Source organism: Taeniopygia guttata, chromosome 3 (genome assembly GCF_048771995.1).
Source record: "Taeniopygia guttata chromosome 3, bTaeGut7.mat, whole genome shotgun sequence".
Classification (NCBI taxonomy): Eukaryota; Metazoa; Chordata; class Aves; order Passeriformes; family Estrildidae; genus Taeniopygia; species Taeniopygia guttata.
This window is the reverse complement of record NC_133027.1, coordinates 62,356,169-62,374,769: the sequence shown is the minus strand read 5'-3', so window position 1 is coordinate 62,374,769 and position 18,601 is coordinate 62,356,169. Positions and strand designations below refer to the sequence as shown.

At 41.7% G+C, this 18,601-nt stretch overlaps 1 protein-coding gene across 1 annotated transcript in view; it reads left to right on the top strand.

Annotated features, from left to right (window-relative positions):
• Positions 1-718: 718 nt before the first annotated feature.
• EZR (ezrin) overlaps positions 719-18,601 on the top strand; it is a 36,718-nt gene continuing 18,835 nt past the window's right edge. Inside the window, exons 1-2 of the mRNA XM_030269553.4 lie at positions 719-882; positions 18,031-18,114. Of these exons, the coding sequence (XP_030125413.1) occupies positions 871-882; positions 18,031-18,114 (96 nt within the window). The 5' untranslated portion in view covers positions 719-870. The remainder of the gene's footprint in view (positions 883-18,030; positions 18,115-18,601) is intronic.

Sequence of the window (18,601 nt, the reverse complement as noted above, 5' to 3'; positions counted from 1 at the left end):
CAGAGACACAAACTTGGTTTTCTGTGTATGCTTATCAGTTGTTACGCTACTTGCATGAACTTTTTTAGGCTTTACGAAAAGTCAGAACCAGCTGAAGTATAGTCTATAGTTCCTGAGCTTAGATGGATTTTCAAAGTTTTCTCTTTTGCTGACATTGCTAAAAATATGCTTTACTACACAAAGCAAGCCTGTGTTTTGCTAAGTAATCAAATTTTCTGACCTCGCACTCCAAGAAACACAGCAACTCTTACAGGCCACCCCTAAGGCATCACGCCTGTGCCGGACGCTTTCCCCGTGCCATCCACAGGCTTGGGAAGCGCCGACTCCGGCGAGGCCCGAGCAGGTGCGGGCGCGGCGGGCCGGGCCGGGCCGGGCAGGGCCGGGGGTCTCCGCGGGGCCGGGGCCGTGCGCGGAGGGCGCCGCACGAGGCCCCGCGCGGCCCGGCCGTGCCCGGGGGCTCGGGCGGCGCCGCCCCCGCACCTGCCGCCCGCCCGCCCGTCTCTCACGGCGGGGGGCTCGGGGCTGCCGGAGGCTACGGGCCGCGGTGCCCCCTGCGCGCCGGGGACGTCGAAGCGAAGCCGGCAGGGGTGCCCCGCAGCTGGGCGAGGCCGGTGCCGCGCTCGGCAGGCGCCGGGGGGAGCGGTGGCATGGCCGGCGGCGGTGAGTCACGGCCGGGCCCCACCTGCCATACTTAACCCGCCGCCGGGCGGCCGGCGCCGCACTCGCGGGCTGCGCTGCCGCCGTGGCCGGGAGCGGCTCCTTCCTCCTACACCTCCTCCGCACGGGGCGCTCGGCAGAGGCGAGGCAGGCGCTGCATGAACGTTTGTGTCGGGAGTAGCAGAAGCAGCAGCAGCCCTCACAACCCCCAAAATGCCGAAGCCGGTGAGTGGGGCGCGGAGGGAGGGAGGCGCTCCGCGGGGTCGCACCGGGGCCCGCCCGCCCGGCGCTGGGGGCTCGCCCGAGCCCGGGTGCCCAGCGGGGCGGTCGCCTCCGGGTGTCGCGGCGCGGGCTTTTGCCGGGCTGGAAGGGCTGAGTCCCGGTCCCTGCTCCCCACCACTGGACGGGGCGTTTCGACTCGAGCGCCCTGGGAAGTTGTGCGCGGCGCCGGGAGGGAGAGGCGGGCGCCCCGCTCGGGAGCCACATCAGCGGCTGCTCGAGCGGGAGGGATCGCTGGGGCGGCTGCCTGCGGACGCAGGGCCGCGGGCAGGACGGAGGCGCCTCGGGTGGGCTGGAGGCTTTCCTCGTTGTCCCGCCGCCGGGAAAGGGAGCGCGCAGCCCCGGATCTCTGTGCTCCAGAGATCAGGCGGTGGGTTTGCTCCGTCCTGTGCAGCGCTTCCGTGCTAGACATGCACAGAGCTCCCGAGTAACTCTGGAAAGAAGAGCTTTCATCACGCTCCCGCTTAACGAGAAATGCTACAACTGCGCCGGCTGCCATTTAGTATGCTTGTGGCCTATGCATTTATCTACAGGAAGCACGTATGCATCTGTAAAGCATGTATGCATCTGTAAAGAATAGGAAAAAGCTTGTTCCCTCCTTGTTTTGCCACCTAAAAAATAAATTCTAGGGACTTTTATTAAAACTTCTCCACGCTGGTCTTTACCAGTTATTATCGAAGACCTGTTTCCTTTTTTGGTTGGATTTTTTTCTTTTTTTCAATTGAACGGTCTTTTTTATCCCTCCTTCTTTCTCTTGACACCACCACCTCCTCACCGCCTCTCCTTCCGACCTTCTAGTGGGTTTTTTTGTTTGTTTTATTTTAAAGTCTGCTGCTACTGTGCCGGTTAGAGACGGTAATTCCCTTGGAGCGCCAACTGCCTAATGCGGCGCTTTGAGCAGTCGTTGGAGCAGACGCACTTTTGAACTTTGAAGAGCATAATCAGAACAGATTGTTGTTACTATGTATTTTCAATAGAGGCAACATTTCTTAAAATGCAATGCAGTGAAGGACTTATGTATTAGCTCACTTAAATGAAATGTGAAATAAGAGCAAACAAGCTTATCTTTGTGGTAATAAGTAATTAATGTTTTATCACTATAACGTTAAAATTAGTTGAACTTTTGGTTTTTTAAAAGTGCTTAGGTTAACTTACATAAGCAGTTTCTACAGACCTACCAAAATAAACCCCAACCCAACAAAAGACAAAAACAGCCAAAACCAAACTGTGCTCAGTCCTAAGAACTGATAAATGTTCAGTCTCTCTGGCTGTATTTCATCAGTAGGAGGTGATATATTGCTGCATATAATAACATCTAACTGAGAGGGCCCTTCTGTAACTGGGAAGCAAATATATAATTTCTAAAGTATGGATATAAAAGGTTATTTGTGAATAATCTCTTTCTGCCTTGTTAGCTGTTTGCTAATTACAGAGCGCTTTCTTGAAATATCCTGGTTAGAATAATCTGAAATCCTGGTTTAGGACTAAGTCTCACTGGAAGCCATGGATAAGGTGTACAAAAACTCTTTAATCTCTTAAAAAAATACAGCTGTGTTTATCCTTTTGCTTGGCAAGGCTAGGTTTGTATTCCCTCAGAGATGGTGATTTTTCTTTGTTTCTTGGCTGAGTAGACAGTGAATAACAAAGGTGGATGGTGTAAACCACCATCCACTGGGGAAGGACAGTAGTACTGTAAAGACTTCTGAGATGTGACCTTCTGGCTAGGATTTATGGACAAGACTCTGTGTCAATACTTTCTAAATATAAGCCTTTTTCTTACTTAATCTTCTGTTCAGTGGGGCTAACTGCCACCTTATTGTAAATGGAAAAGAGGAATTTTGCAGAGGCTATTTTAGTAAAACACTCTGTTCAGTCTGTCTGCTTTAGACTGAGACTGGATTTGGATCCTTCCCAACTCAGCTCATTTAATCTTAATACAGCTAAATAGGATTCGTGTCAGTTTGCATGGAGGGAGGATGTAAAGCTGTCACTCCAGAGGCAGAACTATGCTCGGGACGAATGTGACAACAGCCTTTGGCATGTGTGAGGAATGATAGCACAACCTCTTGGGATGCACAGGGAAGCAGTGTGTTTCTGCTTGGTATTTAGCATGGATGCTAAATATTTATTACCTGTGCTTGTTTGCATGTGCCTTGTCTACATGCCATAAGTAAATACGGTGTTGCTTGGCAGACTTCATGCTGCTGTGTGTGAAGTCTCACACACTGGTCATCAGTTACTTACAAATAAAGATTATGATGACAGAAAGCAAAATTTTGGCAACACCTTTCCTTCTGGCCCCTCCACCCACAACCCAATAAGCTAAATCTTTATATGAAACTATTGATTTAACAAAAATTATAAATGCACACACAAAGCTTACGGATCATGTTTGTAATTTATTATTTCACAGTAAACAACTAGCAAATCCATTAACAGTAGGACATTAGTGATTTTGTATTTTAATTGAGTACCAAAGTGAAGTGCTAGAAAGCTGACTGAGTCTGTGATAACATCTGGTCACAATTGGTTGTATCTGATGCATGCTTACCATGCTCAAAATAAATTTTAGTAATAGTCCATAAAATAATAATGCAATCAGTATATTTGTTAATATAGACACGTTTTAATATGTAATTTAACACAGGCATTCTGCCAGGTGTAGCAGTTACAAAATAATGAGATCTCTCCAAGGTAAGCTATAAATATATAACCTATACCCAGTTCATGAGGGTTTATGGCTGGGAGTTCATCAACAGTTCAGATGCATGATTTCTATCTAGTCTGTACAGAGGTTCTTTAGGCTTTTACAGGTAGTGAATTATTTTGTAAGGAAATGCAAAAAGTGTCATCTTGTCCAAATCTTGCTGTGTTATCTGGAAATTAGTGCTAAATAAACTTGCTTGCTAAATGCTAAATAAACGTACATGCTCAGCCTTGCTTCGTTTCATTACTGGAGTGAGTGTCTGTGTGCTCTGTGCATTTTTCCTAGATTCATGGTACTAGTTTATTTCTTATGGTGTTTTAGGTAGATTGTATCCTCTTGCAAAACAAACCAATCTGATAAATTGTGGCTAGAACAGCATGGCTGCGGGCTAATGAACAGTGCTTACCGAAGAAGGAAATGTGATCTTGGGTCTATAGAGCTGTTAATTTGATCTGATCTAACAGCATTCTTGGTTACTTTATTGAAGGTGAATTTTTTGTTTGGTTGGTTTGGGTTGGGTTTTCTTTGTTTCCTCTTGGGGTGAAAAAACAAAATGTAAAGCTTCACAAGAAATTAAGTTAGCTTTGCAGTATAGCAAAGATTGATCTGGTGTCACACAAGAACTTCTAATACTTGTGTGAATGTGTATAAAACTGTGTAAAGAGAGGATGGCAGTAAATGCAGTCTAGCAGCTTTTGATCCTAAAGAGAAAATACAAGTGAATAATATCCAGAGACACCTTTTTTTTTAATACCTTTATTAATGACCTGTGGTCAGAAAGCTGAGCATAGTAATGAAATCTGTTCGTGTCATACTGTTGAGGGGGAAGTATTATTGATGCAGAGGGCCAACATATAAAGGAGATTGAAGGGCTGGGGTAATAAGGTCGCTTTGCATATAGTTAAACTTGGAAGTTTATATACTTGGTGGGTGGGGAAAGAAGGTCCCTCACTAAATAGGTTAGAAGGAGATGGATTAATCAGTGGTAGTATAACTGTCCTGTTGTGCATGTCATGTGCAACGTGTAGGGCTTCTCTAACAGAAGGAATTAATAGAAGTTCTAGTGAGAGCTTTCCTTTAATGTAGGTACTTACCTGTGCCCAGGACAGACAAATTCAAAGCAAAACCTAGAGAGTGGGTTTGGGATGACCACAGACAAAATTCCACCTTAAGATAAGAGGGTGATTGGCTATTTCAGCCTGGTAGAATTCAAGGAGTTATCTCTTCCTTCACCTCTGTAGTAAAATGTGAGGAATTTAAATGCCAAAGAGGAGAGAGAATGCTTTAAACACAATTTGTGGTTTAAGAGACTTTAAACTTTTAGAACGATTAAGCATATATGGTGGGGGGGAGGGAGGGAGTTGTAAGTGGGTAGGATGTTTTTTTCCCTTCCCTGTTGATCTTATTAGAAGACTATTCCAAGACCTAACATACTGAAGATAAAATTTGACAGTACACAATTTAATGCTTCTTCCTGTAGGAATGGGGAACTGGAACTGATGTCTCAAAAGGGTTTTCCCAGCCCTGTTGTTAATAATGGGCTGGTGTGTGCTAGGCATTTAGTGGTTAGACAAGTCCTCCATACCTGTTTGATGTTGAATATATGTGTGTGCTGTCTTCAAGTTGTTTTTTTCAGAACACTTGTCTTCTGCCAAACCTTTATCTGTCTGTGAACAGACTATGGCATTAAAATTCAACAAATTTTTGATAAGCTAGCAAAAAAATATGCAAGTGTAGTGACAGGAATTTATTTCTAAATATAAACAATTAATATTAATAATTGTTCTGAGATCGTCTCAATTTATTCTTGACTATGCATCTTCTAACTACACAGAGTGGTTTTATCTCAGAGCTCTTTACAGCAGATTCCTGTAAGTGGACTGAAATAAAAATACTATTTCATATCTTTAAGTGTTCACAATCAGTTAAAATTCTCTTAGCTTATGGATGGCTATAGATTTAGTCAGGAATAAAATATTACCCTTGTAAGCACTAATTGCAGTCCATCAGGGGATACAGTGTATGGTGTATTTGATACCAGGAGATGTATACTCACTCTGGGGCAAAATGGAAACCCAAGGAAGCTTCCATTTGCCAAATGTGTCACTCACTGCTGCAAAAGAGAGGTGGAGGATTCTGTGACTAGTAAATTTAAGGAGATGAGTAAAGTTATAAGAGAATGAGTTCGCAGTTTGCCAAAACCCTTATTTACTGTGTGAGCTGAGTAAGCATTTCTGAGGGCAGTTTGTGGGATGTTAGCTGCTACAGAGAAACCAAGGGTGTTAACTGTTGTTAGTCACTAATTAAAGAATTTCTTAACCTTCTTAAAGGTCAAAAGGAGGGAGATAAGCCTTCCTGTTCTGTTCTCTTCCTCCACCCACATGAACATCTTCCTTTGTCCATGAAAAAAAGCTGTGATATGTCAGGACTTTTTGAGAATAAGACTTCTTGATGACCACTGAAGATGCCCACATCAGTGTCGTTCTTGTTTGGCCCAAAGAGCTTTACATGCTCTGTAAATCCCATAATCACTTGATTGACCTTGATGGAAGGCAGTGCTGCCCAGGATCACTGGACCACGTTGCACACTGTTAAGTAATGTGCTCTAGCTGTGTTGTGTGCTTGCTTTGAAGCCTCGTTTCTGCAATAGATAACTTTTACCCTGTGAGCTGAGAAGTACGAAGAACAGCAGCGTGTGCACCTAGGAGAGGGTAAAATTGTTGCTATACGAGGCTGGAAATAAGTCATAGCTCAGTGTAGCAACTAACCATGCTGTTTCCATATTGCTCATCTGTTCAGATCCAGATTTTGTTTCTTTCTAGTTCCAACTTCATAGTGGGGAAATTCTCTTGCCTTCTCTGCACCTACTCTCATCTTTGAGAGGGCATGAGTAGCAGCCATGTGCTCAGCCAAGGGTGATGGATACCTCATAGTAGCAACTGTCCATTAAAGAAAAATCCTGACTCTAAAAATTAACATGCAGTACTCTGCCCAATAATTGAGTAAGTAAGAGAAACTGTTGCTGATGACCATGGACTTGTATTTGGCTACCTACAGTGTAGGCTCAGCAGAGGAGACCCCCTACACAAGGCCTGTAGCCTTTTGCTTCCTTTGAGAGGGGAGCGTGTGATTGCCCTGTGTGGTTTGTGTGCATTTACTTCTCCCTCTCACTTTCACGAACATGTGCTATCGCTACTGTGTAAAACTCTGAGGTGTTATTATCACCATCTCTTCCTGTCTTGTTTTTGCATGAAGAAGTCCACACTTGCTGTAGTTGTTCTAACCTCTGTGTGAGAGAGAATTCTCTGGGGATGAGTGGATGGATGTCCTGTTGCTGAATCTTGAGCAGGCTTACAAATTGACTCTAGAGTGACTCAGTTCTGCCAAGAGACTACCACTGTGTAGATGCAGAGAGCAGGTCTGTGAGCTGTCTGCTACCTGAAGAAGCAGAGACTAAAAAAGTTTCACTCTCGAACCCAGGCACATTTTGAATTTAGCCTGTGTAGCCCAGTAGATGACTTGAAGCCTGTACCGTAAGTTCTGGTCTTCAGAGTTACTTGTGGGAGCTAAAATTGTTCTTCAATACCTAGCTTAGTACACTTAACGAGCTTAATTTTTTGTCTCTGTAGAGGTAAGTGGTTGTACAGAGTTCCTGCTGCACAAACTATGGTGTGTGATGGAGTGATTTGCATAATTGACACTCAGTGATCTCAGTGTGGGGGCGAATAGTTCTTCATAATGACTGTCACAGCTGTGCAGACAAACTCTCGAAAAGGACTTTATCTGCTGTCACTGTGCTGAAGGTACACTTTGGGAACCACAGGACCATATTTGTTTGCCATGACACATCTATAGTGAGGGGAGTGGGAAGAGTTTCATCTAAGAAGCCCTTAAGCTGTTTTAGGGGTTACGAAGGTGTACTTTTGTACTTTGCCAGTCCTTGCAATCACTTTTCCTTTATGATTTGTAACTGCTCAAGAGCAATACCTTTGTGCTCAGGTGACATTCCAGGACTTGCCATGATCTACCTTTATCTGGGAGCAAATAGTACCCGTTGCATGCTGTTTGAGAAGTGGAAGCATTGTAGTATATTGCACATAGATCAAACTATCGAGCTGTCAGATGTGATCACAACCCCACTAAGAAATTTCACAGATGCCATGAAGTGTGTTCCACTGAAGTCTGTGAGTAAAATGAAAGAGGCTGATATGGAACAGGTAAAACAGAAGGGTGGAATATCAAACAAAAATCTCTCTGACAAAAGGATTTGTATCTAGAATGCAGAATGAACAAACATCATTACTGTGCCCTGTGTGACTTGTTGCACTGCTATTTCTCCCTAAGTAAATGGAGATAATTTTCCTTCTGCACTTTGATGTCTATATGAACATGGCTGGCCTTGTAGGTCAGGCAGAAGCCCTTGTAGCCTAATAGTACACCTCTGATGTTGGCCAAAAGCTGATGCCTGAGGAAGAGTATTTCAAAGATATGCACCATTGCTTTCCTCTGAGGTATTGGAGGTTGAAAGGTCCTATATAATGAGTTACTAAATGGATTTCTGTGAACTTGTCCAGTCTTGCTTTAAAACCCTGTGAACTTCAGCATCCATAGTATACTTTAACAAAGGCTGTCCTAGATAACCTTCACATTGTTTGGAAAGTTATCTACAAACCTTCTTGCTACAGTGCTATATGAACACATGTTCCTTGTCTAGTCTGTTCATGTAGCTCAGGAGGTTATATGCTCTTATGTCCTAGCCTCAGTTAATTTTCTTCCAAACTGAGAAATCCTAGCTAGCTTAGTTGATCCTTGCATGGTAAATCTTTGAGCATCCTTGATCTTCTTCCAATTCACACCTGACAAAAATACTGCTTTGCATCCTGTAACATCTCTATCTTGGAAGAGTACAGTTACTGAGAACATTTCTTCAGTAGTTGTTTCTTGGATGCCTTAAACTCCCAGGTCATAGTCCTGTGGGAGAGTAAGTCACAGATAATCCTTGTGTTCACTCAGCCCACCCTGTTCCATTGTAGTGTGCTGCTCTTCCACCCCAGAAGAACAACCACCACAGGGTTGGTTGAAAGTCTGGAGAGCTGTGTGCTGTCAGGCTGTGTTGCTGCTGTCAGACTTCTGACTCTGTAATGGCACTGAGTTTTCCATGAACATTGCCCTCTAGAACATAGATCTCTGTATAAGCACTGGAATAAAAGGCACCAGTATTGGTGCTTGTATTCAGGGGAAACTCTGAGGCTGTTGTAGCTTTTATTTAGATTATTCACAGCTTCAGATCCTGTCCTGGTTGTTGAGAGTTTGTACTTGGGAGTTCACCTTTTGCAGAAATTGTTGTGTGTTTGTTGCTTCCAAGTGAAAAAGCTAAGCAGAGGCATAAAATGTTTGTGTTCCAGACCAAGACTGTAAGATACTTATTTATTTTTTTTCTTTTCCGTCAAGAGGATTGCAGAAGGATGATATTGCTTTATGTGGTGTAAATATTGGTGATGTTAAATTATTTAGAAGACTCTGAAATTATGATAAAACTTGATAAACTCTATATTATCTGCACTTGGCCCCATGTTTATGTTTCTGATGGAAAGCAGCAGAAGATCTGATCTCTTCTGGATTCTGAGCAACTTCTTGAGATAAAGCTTATTTGAGGATTGATTGTGAGACTTGCTGTAAACTTCCTGTGTAAAGCCTTAGTCTTGCAACTTCATTATGTTTAATTAGATGCAACAGCTGTCATGATAAAACAGTCTGTGTATGCAGGAGTTTGCATAGCTTTCCTCTGTATTTATTCTTTATGTACAAAGGAGCTATTGTTGCTGCACTCTGTGTTCCTAAATCCATCCTAGCATCCATTGAGGGTAAGTGACACATCCAGGCAGTGGTGCTATGCTGAGCCTGTTGTCATTGGCTGTGACTGCTGCTTGTACACAGATATTCTGAAAATGCTAATGGAGTATTACACAGCATCAGAGAGTCTTTAAAGTGAACATTAATGTATTTCAATGAAACACCATAAACCCTCCTGCTTCTTCATAATATCGTGTTCAAAGTATAAATAATCCCTCACATAGAGTGAGGGCAAGTATTTTGCATGAAAAACACCTGGGCTCCTTAAGTGTTCAGGGCTTTGTTCAAGGGCAGTATCCTGGGGCCTTTCAGACTTACTCTGCATTGCTTTATGTCTTGCCAGAATGCAGAGCTGTGCCTAGGTAATTTCATATTAAAAAAAAAAAAAAGAATTTTAAAGTTTTAGATAGGCCTCTGTCTTTCAGTTTTTCAACTTGTTCCTGGCTTGAGACAGAATGATGCTGTTTGCTTGTTAGGAAAGAGCTGGGGGGAATCTTCAGTGACTGGAGAAAGATTTTTTTTTTTTTTTTTTTTTTTTTTTTTTTCCTAGGGAGAGTGCTTGCTTGGTTCTACTATTTCACTGAGCAGTTATTGTTAACTGTGCAGAGATGACCAGAGGTGGAGAATGCTGGTAGTCTGTCTGGGCCCTAGGCATTTGGGATCCAGGGCTATCAGAGATGTACTGTCACTTGCACTTGCCACACCTGCATGAAATCTTCATGATCTTTTGGCATGCAAAGTGTTATTGCCTGACCTGAGATAAAGAACTGAATTGCAGTCGTGCCTGCTTCTTGGCTTTTCACACAGATGCCTACTATGCAGTTATTACATGCTGACAGAAGAGATAGTAGGCCTTCATTAAGGGAACTGAGATAGGTATGTAATTTAGTTTGGTATCTTCTGCACATCTAAACATAAAAAAAGTTTGAATTTGCACTCTAGGATTATGTTCATGTTCAATTATAAGGACAGTTTCATGCTATATTACAAAGAAGAGTTAAGTGACATTGCTGCAATATTGAACTCCATGGATTTGCTGTCTTGTGACCTGTTTGTGTGTGTAGGCAGGGAGGGGATAGTTCATTCTGAAAATTCCACCCACTTGGTTAAAACTGGAATTTCTGGATGACTCCCCACGTCTGGGTATTGGAGATTTTCCTGCTGACATGAACCCCCCTCCCTCCACTTCATCCAGAAATCTAGCTTTCAGATTTCACTCCAAAAATTTTCTTGGCTTCCCCTCGAAGTACTTTATTTCTCTTCCCAAAAACTGCCACAAAAGAAGTCATAAATGTTTTTCATCATACATGAGAGCAAATACCTGGGCTCCTATTGCATTGAATAAACTTAAGAAACTGCAGTTAAGTATAACTGATACAGCTATTGCTCCTTAAATATTGAGGAATAATACCCCCAAAATATGATTCTGCAAGCTGTTGCATTAAAGCTGACGAGTGTAGTTAAGGCTAACAATCGTGCTGGACAATTTTAAAGTAGCTACTAGATTAGAGATTATTATATACAACTCAATTTAACCTCAGTGGTATTTCTCCCTCTCCTGGGAAGGTAAGCAAGGTTTTAAGGACAAAGACCAGCCTACTCAGCTCTAATGTTACCCGTTGCAAATGCAGCAATACCTAACTGCTTCATAGACTCTGAGGAATTCCATTAGAACGTGACTTAATGTTCCCATTTATTTGCAATGAGGAAGCAATGTTTAACACAATGAGATCTGAAATGGAACATGTCCTTCAGTTCACAGAGTGGTATTTTGATTCAGCATGGTATGCTGAGAAACTGGGTCGGTCAAACGGGGGCAACCAGCTTGCCTCGTCTACCAAGGGCATGTCAGTGAGGCTGTCTCCTATTCCTATTTTGTGAGCCGCTGAGGCTCTTCCTTGTCTGCAAACTGCTTCCCAGTGTGCCAGGGAAGGCTCACAGCTGCTGTGCTGTGCTGCCACTGCCCTCTCTGAAATGCTCCGTGTTAGGCAGGCAGTGCATGGGAGATTCTGCCATGGGAGCAGGGGAGGAACCTGTGAAAGGCTTTCTTCATTGCTGGGCTGTGCAGTTCTTTCCCATTCTCATATGAATCAGATTCTCCTTCCTCCAGAACAGAAATGGTGAGTCTGTAATTTGTCTTCTCATTTCAGGTTCTAGGACATCTTTTAAATCTTAAAAATGTAGCACTGGGAAGGACTTGGACCTGTGTTTTCTGAAGGCTGCATGGAAGTGGCTATGTAATATCATAGTATCTTACCACTCCAGCAATTACTGTTTCTTGTCATGTTACCCAGCCTGGAATAAGAGGGCTTTTTGCTGGTTTTCTCCATGTGGGTCTAGAAAGTTTTTATAGTCTTCTATATAAAACATGTGATGTTTCAGACAACTCCCATTTGGAAAGGGATCACTGACATGTTTAAAAATCAAATCTAGTTTGAAACAAACAGAAAAACCCCACAAACAAATAAAAAGCCCCAAAAACATATAGATTAAAAAAAAAAATCCCAACTGGCAACCAACCCAGAAACACTTGACCTGTAGGTCAGTGTAGACTTTCCAAAAGAAGCACTCATATTTGGGTGACAGCATTCCATCTAGCAAGTCATCAGGCAGGCAGAACAGAATAGTCACCTTCTGTAATGCTTCCGGTGACAAATACACTCAAGAATGTAATTTTTCCCTCTATGTAATAGCATCACACCAGGAAATGTGGTGTTTTTCTGGGGATTATAATAAACCACATCCTTGTCTACAGTCCTGATGTAGCCCATTGTTTGCAAGCCTGTAATTTGTTCATCTCTGCCTCTTATCCATTTTCATCTCTGCAAGTGTAACACTTGTAGCTATTTTTCAGACCTACCACATCTTTGAATTCCATTTCTGTCCTCCCAAAAGACTTACTTGTTCTTGACTAGGTGCTGTTCATGATCTTGTAAGTGCACTCCATCTTCCAGGGGCTGTGAGAAAACTTTGTTTTCTTATTCCCTTAATCCCACCATACTTATATCCCCTTTTCAAGACCTTGGCTTGAAAGGGAAAGGTCAGAATATGTGTCCCTGCTGTAGTTCCAGCAAGATGAAGGTGCTGAGCCCAGCTGAGAGGAAAGCTGTGTTTTGGCAATCCTGCAAAGCGAATGGAATTGATCATTTACTTGATATTCATGACATTTGTCTCCTGCTCTGAAAGAAGCTGTGGAGAATGTAGGTGCACAATTTGTCATTTAGTTGTAATTTCACATGGCTCAGATTTGTTGTATGCCTAACCTATGTTGTATGGCACCACATCAAATATGTTATTAAATTTTATGTGATCCATCAGGCAGGTTATTCTGTCAGAAAAGAAACAGAATTGTCTCCAAGTGTTGTGTTCTTGATATGCTGGTGTTCATAAAGTACATTTTCAAGTATACCATAAATTGAACTGACATTTCTGCAGTTGCTTCTGTGTTATTTGTGCTACTTACCTTCTCAGAGTCGTCTTCTCTGCACAGTCTCTGAAACATTACCTGTTGATTTAAGTAACTTGTGGAGGACAGAAGAATGCAGATACTGAAGTGTTAGCAGATTAGCTCTGAGCTCTGAAGCTGCTAGGATTTTTTTTCCCTCCTCAAAGTTGAAAATTTTCCCATAACAGTTTCCAGGAGCTGGGACAACAGTTACTCCATCAGTTAGGACAATATCTTTCTTTGTTGTTGGACCTGGAACCAGTGAACACTACTGAATGGAATGTGGGAGAATAGAGAGCAGTTTAATTGCCCTTCTGATGCTGCTGCATGAAGTTGTTTTTCCTATTACCAGATACTTAATCACTACACATGTCTATGAACAGCTCTGGTTGCTAAGGTCAAAATGAGATTACTTTGTCCTTGCAGATGCATTGCAGCCCAGGCCAAGAAGCTTGCCTATTATTTATTGCATTAGTAGTTGTTTCTTGCCTGGTAAAAGAGTAGACCTGCAGAAGTGAGGATTAATGCTACTACTTTCTTAATAGTATTATTAATGCCACTGCATCCTCCTTGTTAAGACTTCTGTATTTCTTCAGCGCAAGCAAGTCCGTAACCATATAGTCTGTGTGTGTGCAAGAAGGATTAACAACTCTGCACACTGTTTTTTATAGAATGTGCTGTGCAGTACAGCAGTTCAAAATGTGGCTGATTTGCTTAAATATACCAGTGACTCCTGGGATTTCCAGACATCCAGTGACCGAATAAACAAGGCATGTCTATCTAGGTTTCTCCACTGCCAATTGCCACCACTTGGAAAGATACCGTGCTTGGAAACCTGCTGTTTAGGAGACTCTAGTCTTTCTTCCTCCTTGGAAAGACAAGAAAACATTCCTGAGCATTGTCTAAGGCATTTAGACCTGCCTAATGATAATGATAAGTGACACAGTTAAGTACCAGTTTGTCCTGTGTTAATGGGTAAAAGTTGGTATTTAGTGCCCCTTATCATATGTATTTACTGAAATTAAATTGTATGGTCTTATTTAAATGACTTGCACAACTTCATGGTTTCACTGAACTATTTTATTGTGCAAGTGAACTATTAGATTACATGCATCAGGGTGCAAAATATCCACAATAGCATGGTGTGTCTGAGAGCTGTGGGTTTTTCTCCCTGTTCTCCCTGCCCTTTTCCCTTTAGTGTGGGATGTTTTTCAGTGGAGCTGCAGTGTCAGCAGAGGGATGGTTAACTTCAAAGATACCGTGTTGCCTGCAATCAGATACTGGTTCTGCACCAAGGTGCTCAAGAATCCGATGTTAGAAAAAACTGCAGCTGTGTGTTCATAGTGTTCACCACACCTGAAAACCAGGTGTTTCTGAGAGGATGGTGTTGAAAGGCAATGTCTTCTTGGGTTCCTATCTAGGTCTAGATTCTTCCAGATATGCTTAAGAGAGTTGCCTCCTTAAGAGAGTGTTTCTGAATGTTTTTCAAATGACGCTTTAATTTTTCAACTTACTCTACTGATGTGCATGGACTCTGAAAGGCTGCACCTGCCCCACAGATTGATCTACTGACTTAACATTAGAAAAGATACTGTTTTATCAACAACAGAAGAAACAAATGCATGACTTAAGGGCATCGCTAAAGCACAGAAGATTCCATTCTAACTACCATTGCTTTCCATAGTGTTGCAATCATTTAAACTCTACTCTGAAGCTCTCTCTAGCTCTAGCCTTCATCTTCTATTCTCTTATTCAAATTGGTAAGATAGATAATACTACAGTCCAGTATGAAGTCATGGAACTGGTGTTCAGTCTTTCAGTGTACTAAATTCTTCAGCTGCATGGAGAGTTTTTCCTTTTAATGCAGATGGCATTATCCTTTCAACAGCATGCTTTTTCCCTTCTGGATCAAATTTGTTAGCAATTTTATGCATCCTAAGACAAGGGAAGAGGAGAAACTTGTGTTCTGTAATGTTCTTGTATGCACAAGAAAACCTTAAAGGCCCTATTTGTCATTTTAAGTGTGTTAGCCTCAGACATAAAAGTAGAATTATTGAATAGTTAAGGTTGGAAAGGACCTTAAATAGAATCTATTTCCAACCCCCAGAATAATAAAGTGTTATGACATTGGCCTGTCAAGAAAGAAGTCACATCTTACTATCCAGGATGTTTAGTGTGTTTTGTGCATAAAAGCACATTTTTAAAAATATAACCCTTATATCATGTATAACAGCCATGTGCTATTCTCTCCAACCCTTGTGCTCTTAAAAGTGAAAAACTTTTTCACTTTGTGAAAAGTGAAAAGTGTTTTCATTTTCGTTATGGCTTCAATCTTGTCCTCTATTACTGCCAGGATTTGGTGGGATCTTATAAAGGACATGCCTTCACAGGGTGAACAGGACTTCATTTGTGAAAGTTGTCCTAACTGTGTCTTCCTCTTTTTGTTGCTCATGGAAATTAGTTTGACTTCTTGGCTGTTTTCCTCCCCAACAATACCTGAATTTGTTAGCACATTAGGTGTTAATTTAATTTAATCATCTTGGTGCCATGAGGAGTTCCATCTGGTCTGAGCTGGGTGCCAAACTGATCAACTCTCAGTGTAGCAGACATGAAGGTTTTTTCAGGCTGTCTAAACCAGGGTTTCATGTGGGTTAAGCTCTGTTTGCTGCTTTACTATGAGTTTCTCTGTGGCTAAAAGCTTGTATGGCGTGGTTGTAGGACATCCACTTAGAAACACTGTTAAAATCATTATGTTCTTGAAGTCAAGGCTGAGATTTGGAGATGAGAAGCAGGAGGGCTTAATAGGGCAGGAAGGAGACTCAAAGGGTATTCCCAGGCAGTCATTAACTCATTGAAGGGACAGAAGGTCTCTTCTTGGCTCTGCCTGTCATGGGGCTGGCAGTTTGTCTGAGGGCACCAGGGAAATTCCTCTTTGTCCTGATGCTTATGCAGCCCTTAAAGAACACAGAAATCAACCTTTACTGCAGGCCACAAGTGCCCTTGAAAGCTTTTTGGATAACCAAGTAGTCATGTTCCTGCATGCTTCTGGCTTTAAATTGAAGTGGAAAAGCAGATGACTACAATTTTTGGTCTTAATACTAAAATAATTCTTGAAATATGTAGCATCTAAATGCACTAAATAAAATAGCTCACTATATAGCTGATCCTACATACTTTGAGGGTTGTAGTAAAACAAGACTAGGGAATTTAACTTTTTTTACTAGCAGATAACCACTAAGGAGAGATAGAGGAAAATACATACTGGTACAAGCTGGAATTTTTTACTCAGCCAGCATGCTGCAGGTTTTCTGGTAAGGAGTAAGAAGTTCTTTTAAGTTCTTTAGCTAGTAAAGTGATACTTATTTTACACTTCTATGGTGTTTCAGCCAGAAGTACAAATAACTTGCTCAGCACAAAACTAAGACGATGAGCATATGTTTTCTTGAGGTGGGTAGAAAGGGATTAGAGTATGATTAGGGATTTATTGTTGAGAGGGATTAAGCAACAGGTGTTTTTTAAGGTCACATCTTTGAATTGCAGACTTGCTGTTCCAGAGAATTTGATATCTGAACTTCCCCTCCCTTCCTACGCTGGAAACATTTCTTTGGAAACCTTTGGTTCTTTTCTTGGGAAACCTTTGGTTCTTAAGGCACAGGAAGAAAACCTTAAGCATAACTCTGTGCTTTGTTATGATCGCAAATGCTACAGTTAGATTTTCCAAGAACTCCTTTTACCTTCTTGCTTGTTCTTCCATCTTGCATTTAAAGTTATTTTTTTAAAGTCATAGTTTAAAGGGCAGTGCTTTAAAAATGCAGCTTGAAAGTGGCGTCACTAAGTCATCTTCTCTGGTTCAGTTCTGGGGTCTTGTGACTTGGAAAGTGTCTTCAGCCATCTTTCTTTGGGAGGATCCTCTGTCATGTGGGAGTAGAATATCTATAAAGATACTTGATGCCTTCACAGAATCATTTAGTTAGGAAAATATCTGTAAGATCAAGTTCAGCCATTAACCTAACATTGCCAGGTCCACCATTAAACTAAAGAAGGTTAGTTAAATATTCAGTGTCTCACTGAAAAAGAAGTGCAAAGCTCTCCAGGTCTCTTAGCTTTGGCTTTCTGTAATGTGGCATTTACAAATTGTTGGGAAATTGTCATGAAATCTCATCTGCCAGTACCTTACATGTTGCCTGGCCATGTAGCATAACTGCAATGCACAATCATACATGTTTGGGTTTTTTAGATCTGTTTTGGGATTGTGGGGTTTTTTGAGAAGTAGTATGATATTGCAAGCTGTAGTCAGAACAGTTGAAGATAATCCTTTCTTGATTTAACATTTTACTGGTCCTTATGTCATTCCCCGTAAGACTAGTTGCTGCCTTTGCGTCCTGATTTACTGCTAATAGACTTTTTCTAGTCATTAAACACTCTTGCCTTCTGCATTCAGTAGTAACCTCTGTCTAGTGCCATTGAAGTAAATCTGGTTATGTTGTTTCTTCACTGACAGCAAGAGCTTATTGAACTCCTGCGTATCATTCAGTATCTGTTACTGCTGTTTTTATGTGCTGAATAGATTTTTATGAGGGAAAGAATGAACGTTTATCAGGTTAATGCTGATTGCTTTATAAGAATAATCTGCAGCCTTTTGCCTTTAAAACCTCAGATTAATTCCAGCTCTAATATAAATGGAAGTTAAATTATAAGTCTTAAATTTAATTTAGTAATTAGGGCCTTTCGTAATCCAAGGGATGGCCTGCAGGTGCCTATACTGTGCACCAACAGTACTCTTACTCCAAGAGGGTTTAGGCTTGGAAGGGGTCAGGTCTAAAATACTCTCCTGTTGAGCCAGAAAATCTGTCCAATCCTGTGTTGAGTAGGAAAACCTGTGGAGCAATTTGGTTAAAACAGCAGAATGAGTGCCCCAATTAAGTTTGCTGGTGTGATAACAGGATTCTAATTGAGGCTTAAGTGTGTTTATTATAGAGGTTACAGGAGTGCATCAAAGCGTGGAGATTCTTGTACACAAAGTACTGTGTTAACACCTAGAAGTAACTTTCAATGCATCTTAAACAATGCTTTTTGTTTTTTTCCTTAGATCAACGTTCGAGTTGTTACTATGGATGCAGAGCTGGAGTTTGCCATCCAGCCAAACACTACAGGCAAACAGCTGTTTGACCAGGTCAGTGAAGGATTGGTGTGGACTCTTACTGTTTAATTTTGGAGTATGTTTTGGACTACAGTGTTTTCTTAAGACTGGATTCCAAACCTATCTTTCTTCTCTCTACCTCCTAATCAAACAGCCTCAGTCTGAACTAAAATCTCTAAATTCCAGCACAGTAAAAGAAAAAAGCAAAAACCCTTTCAGGTACATTATGTGGCAGTGAAACCTGTCTTCCTAGCATTTGGATGATGAACTATCACAAGGGATCTAAATTATTTAAACAGCATAGGTAGCATGTAAAAATGTACCTCTTGCTTCGAAGTACTGCTTAGCTCTTACATAGTTCTTAACTTCTAAGGTTGAAGTGTTTCTCTTGTGCATAAAACTGTTCAGAATCATGTCTTCAGGTGGCTGATGAGGGCGTTGGCGTGGCTGCATTAATTCAAATGCTGGGTTTGAGGAACCACTTACCATAGGTGTTTGAGTTTGTCAAAATACTGGAAAA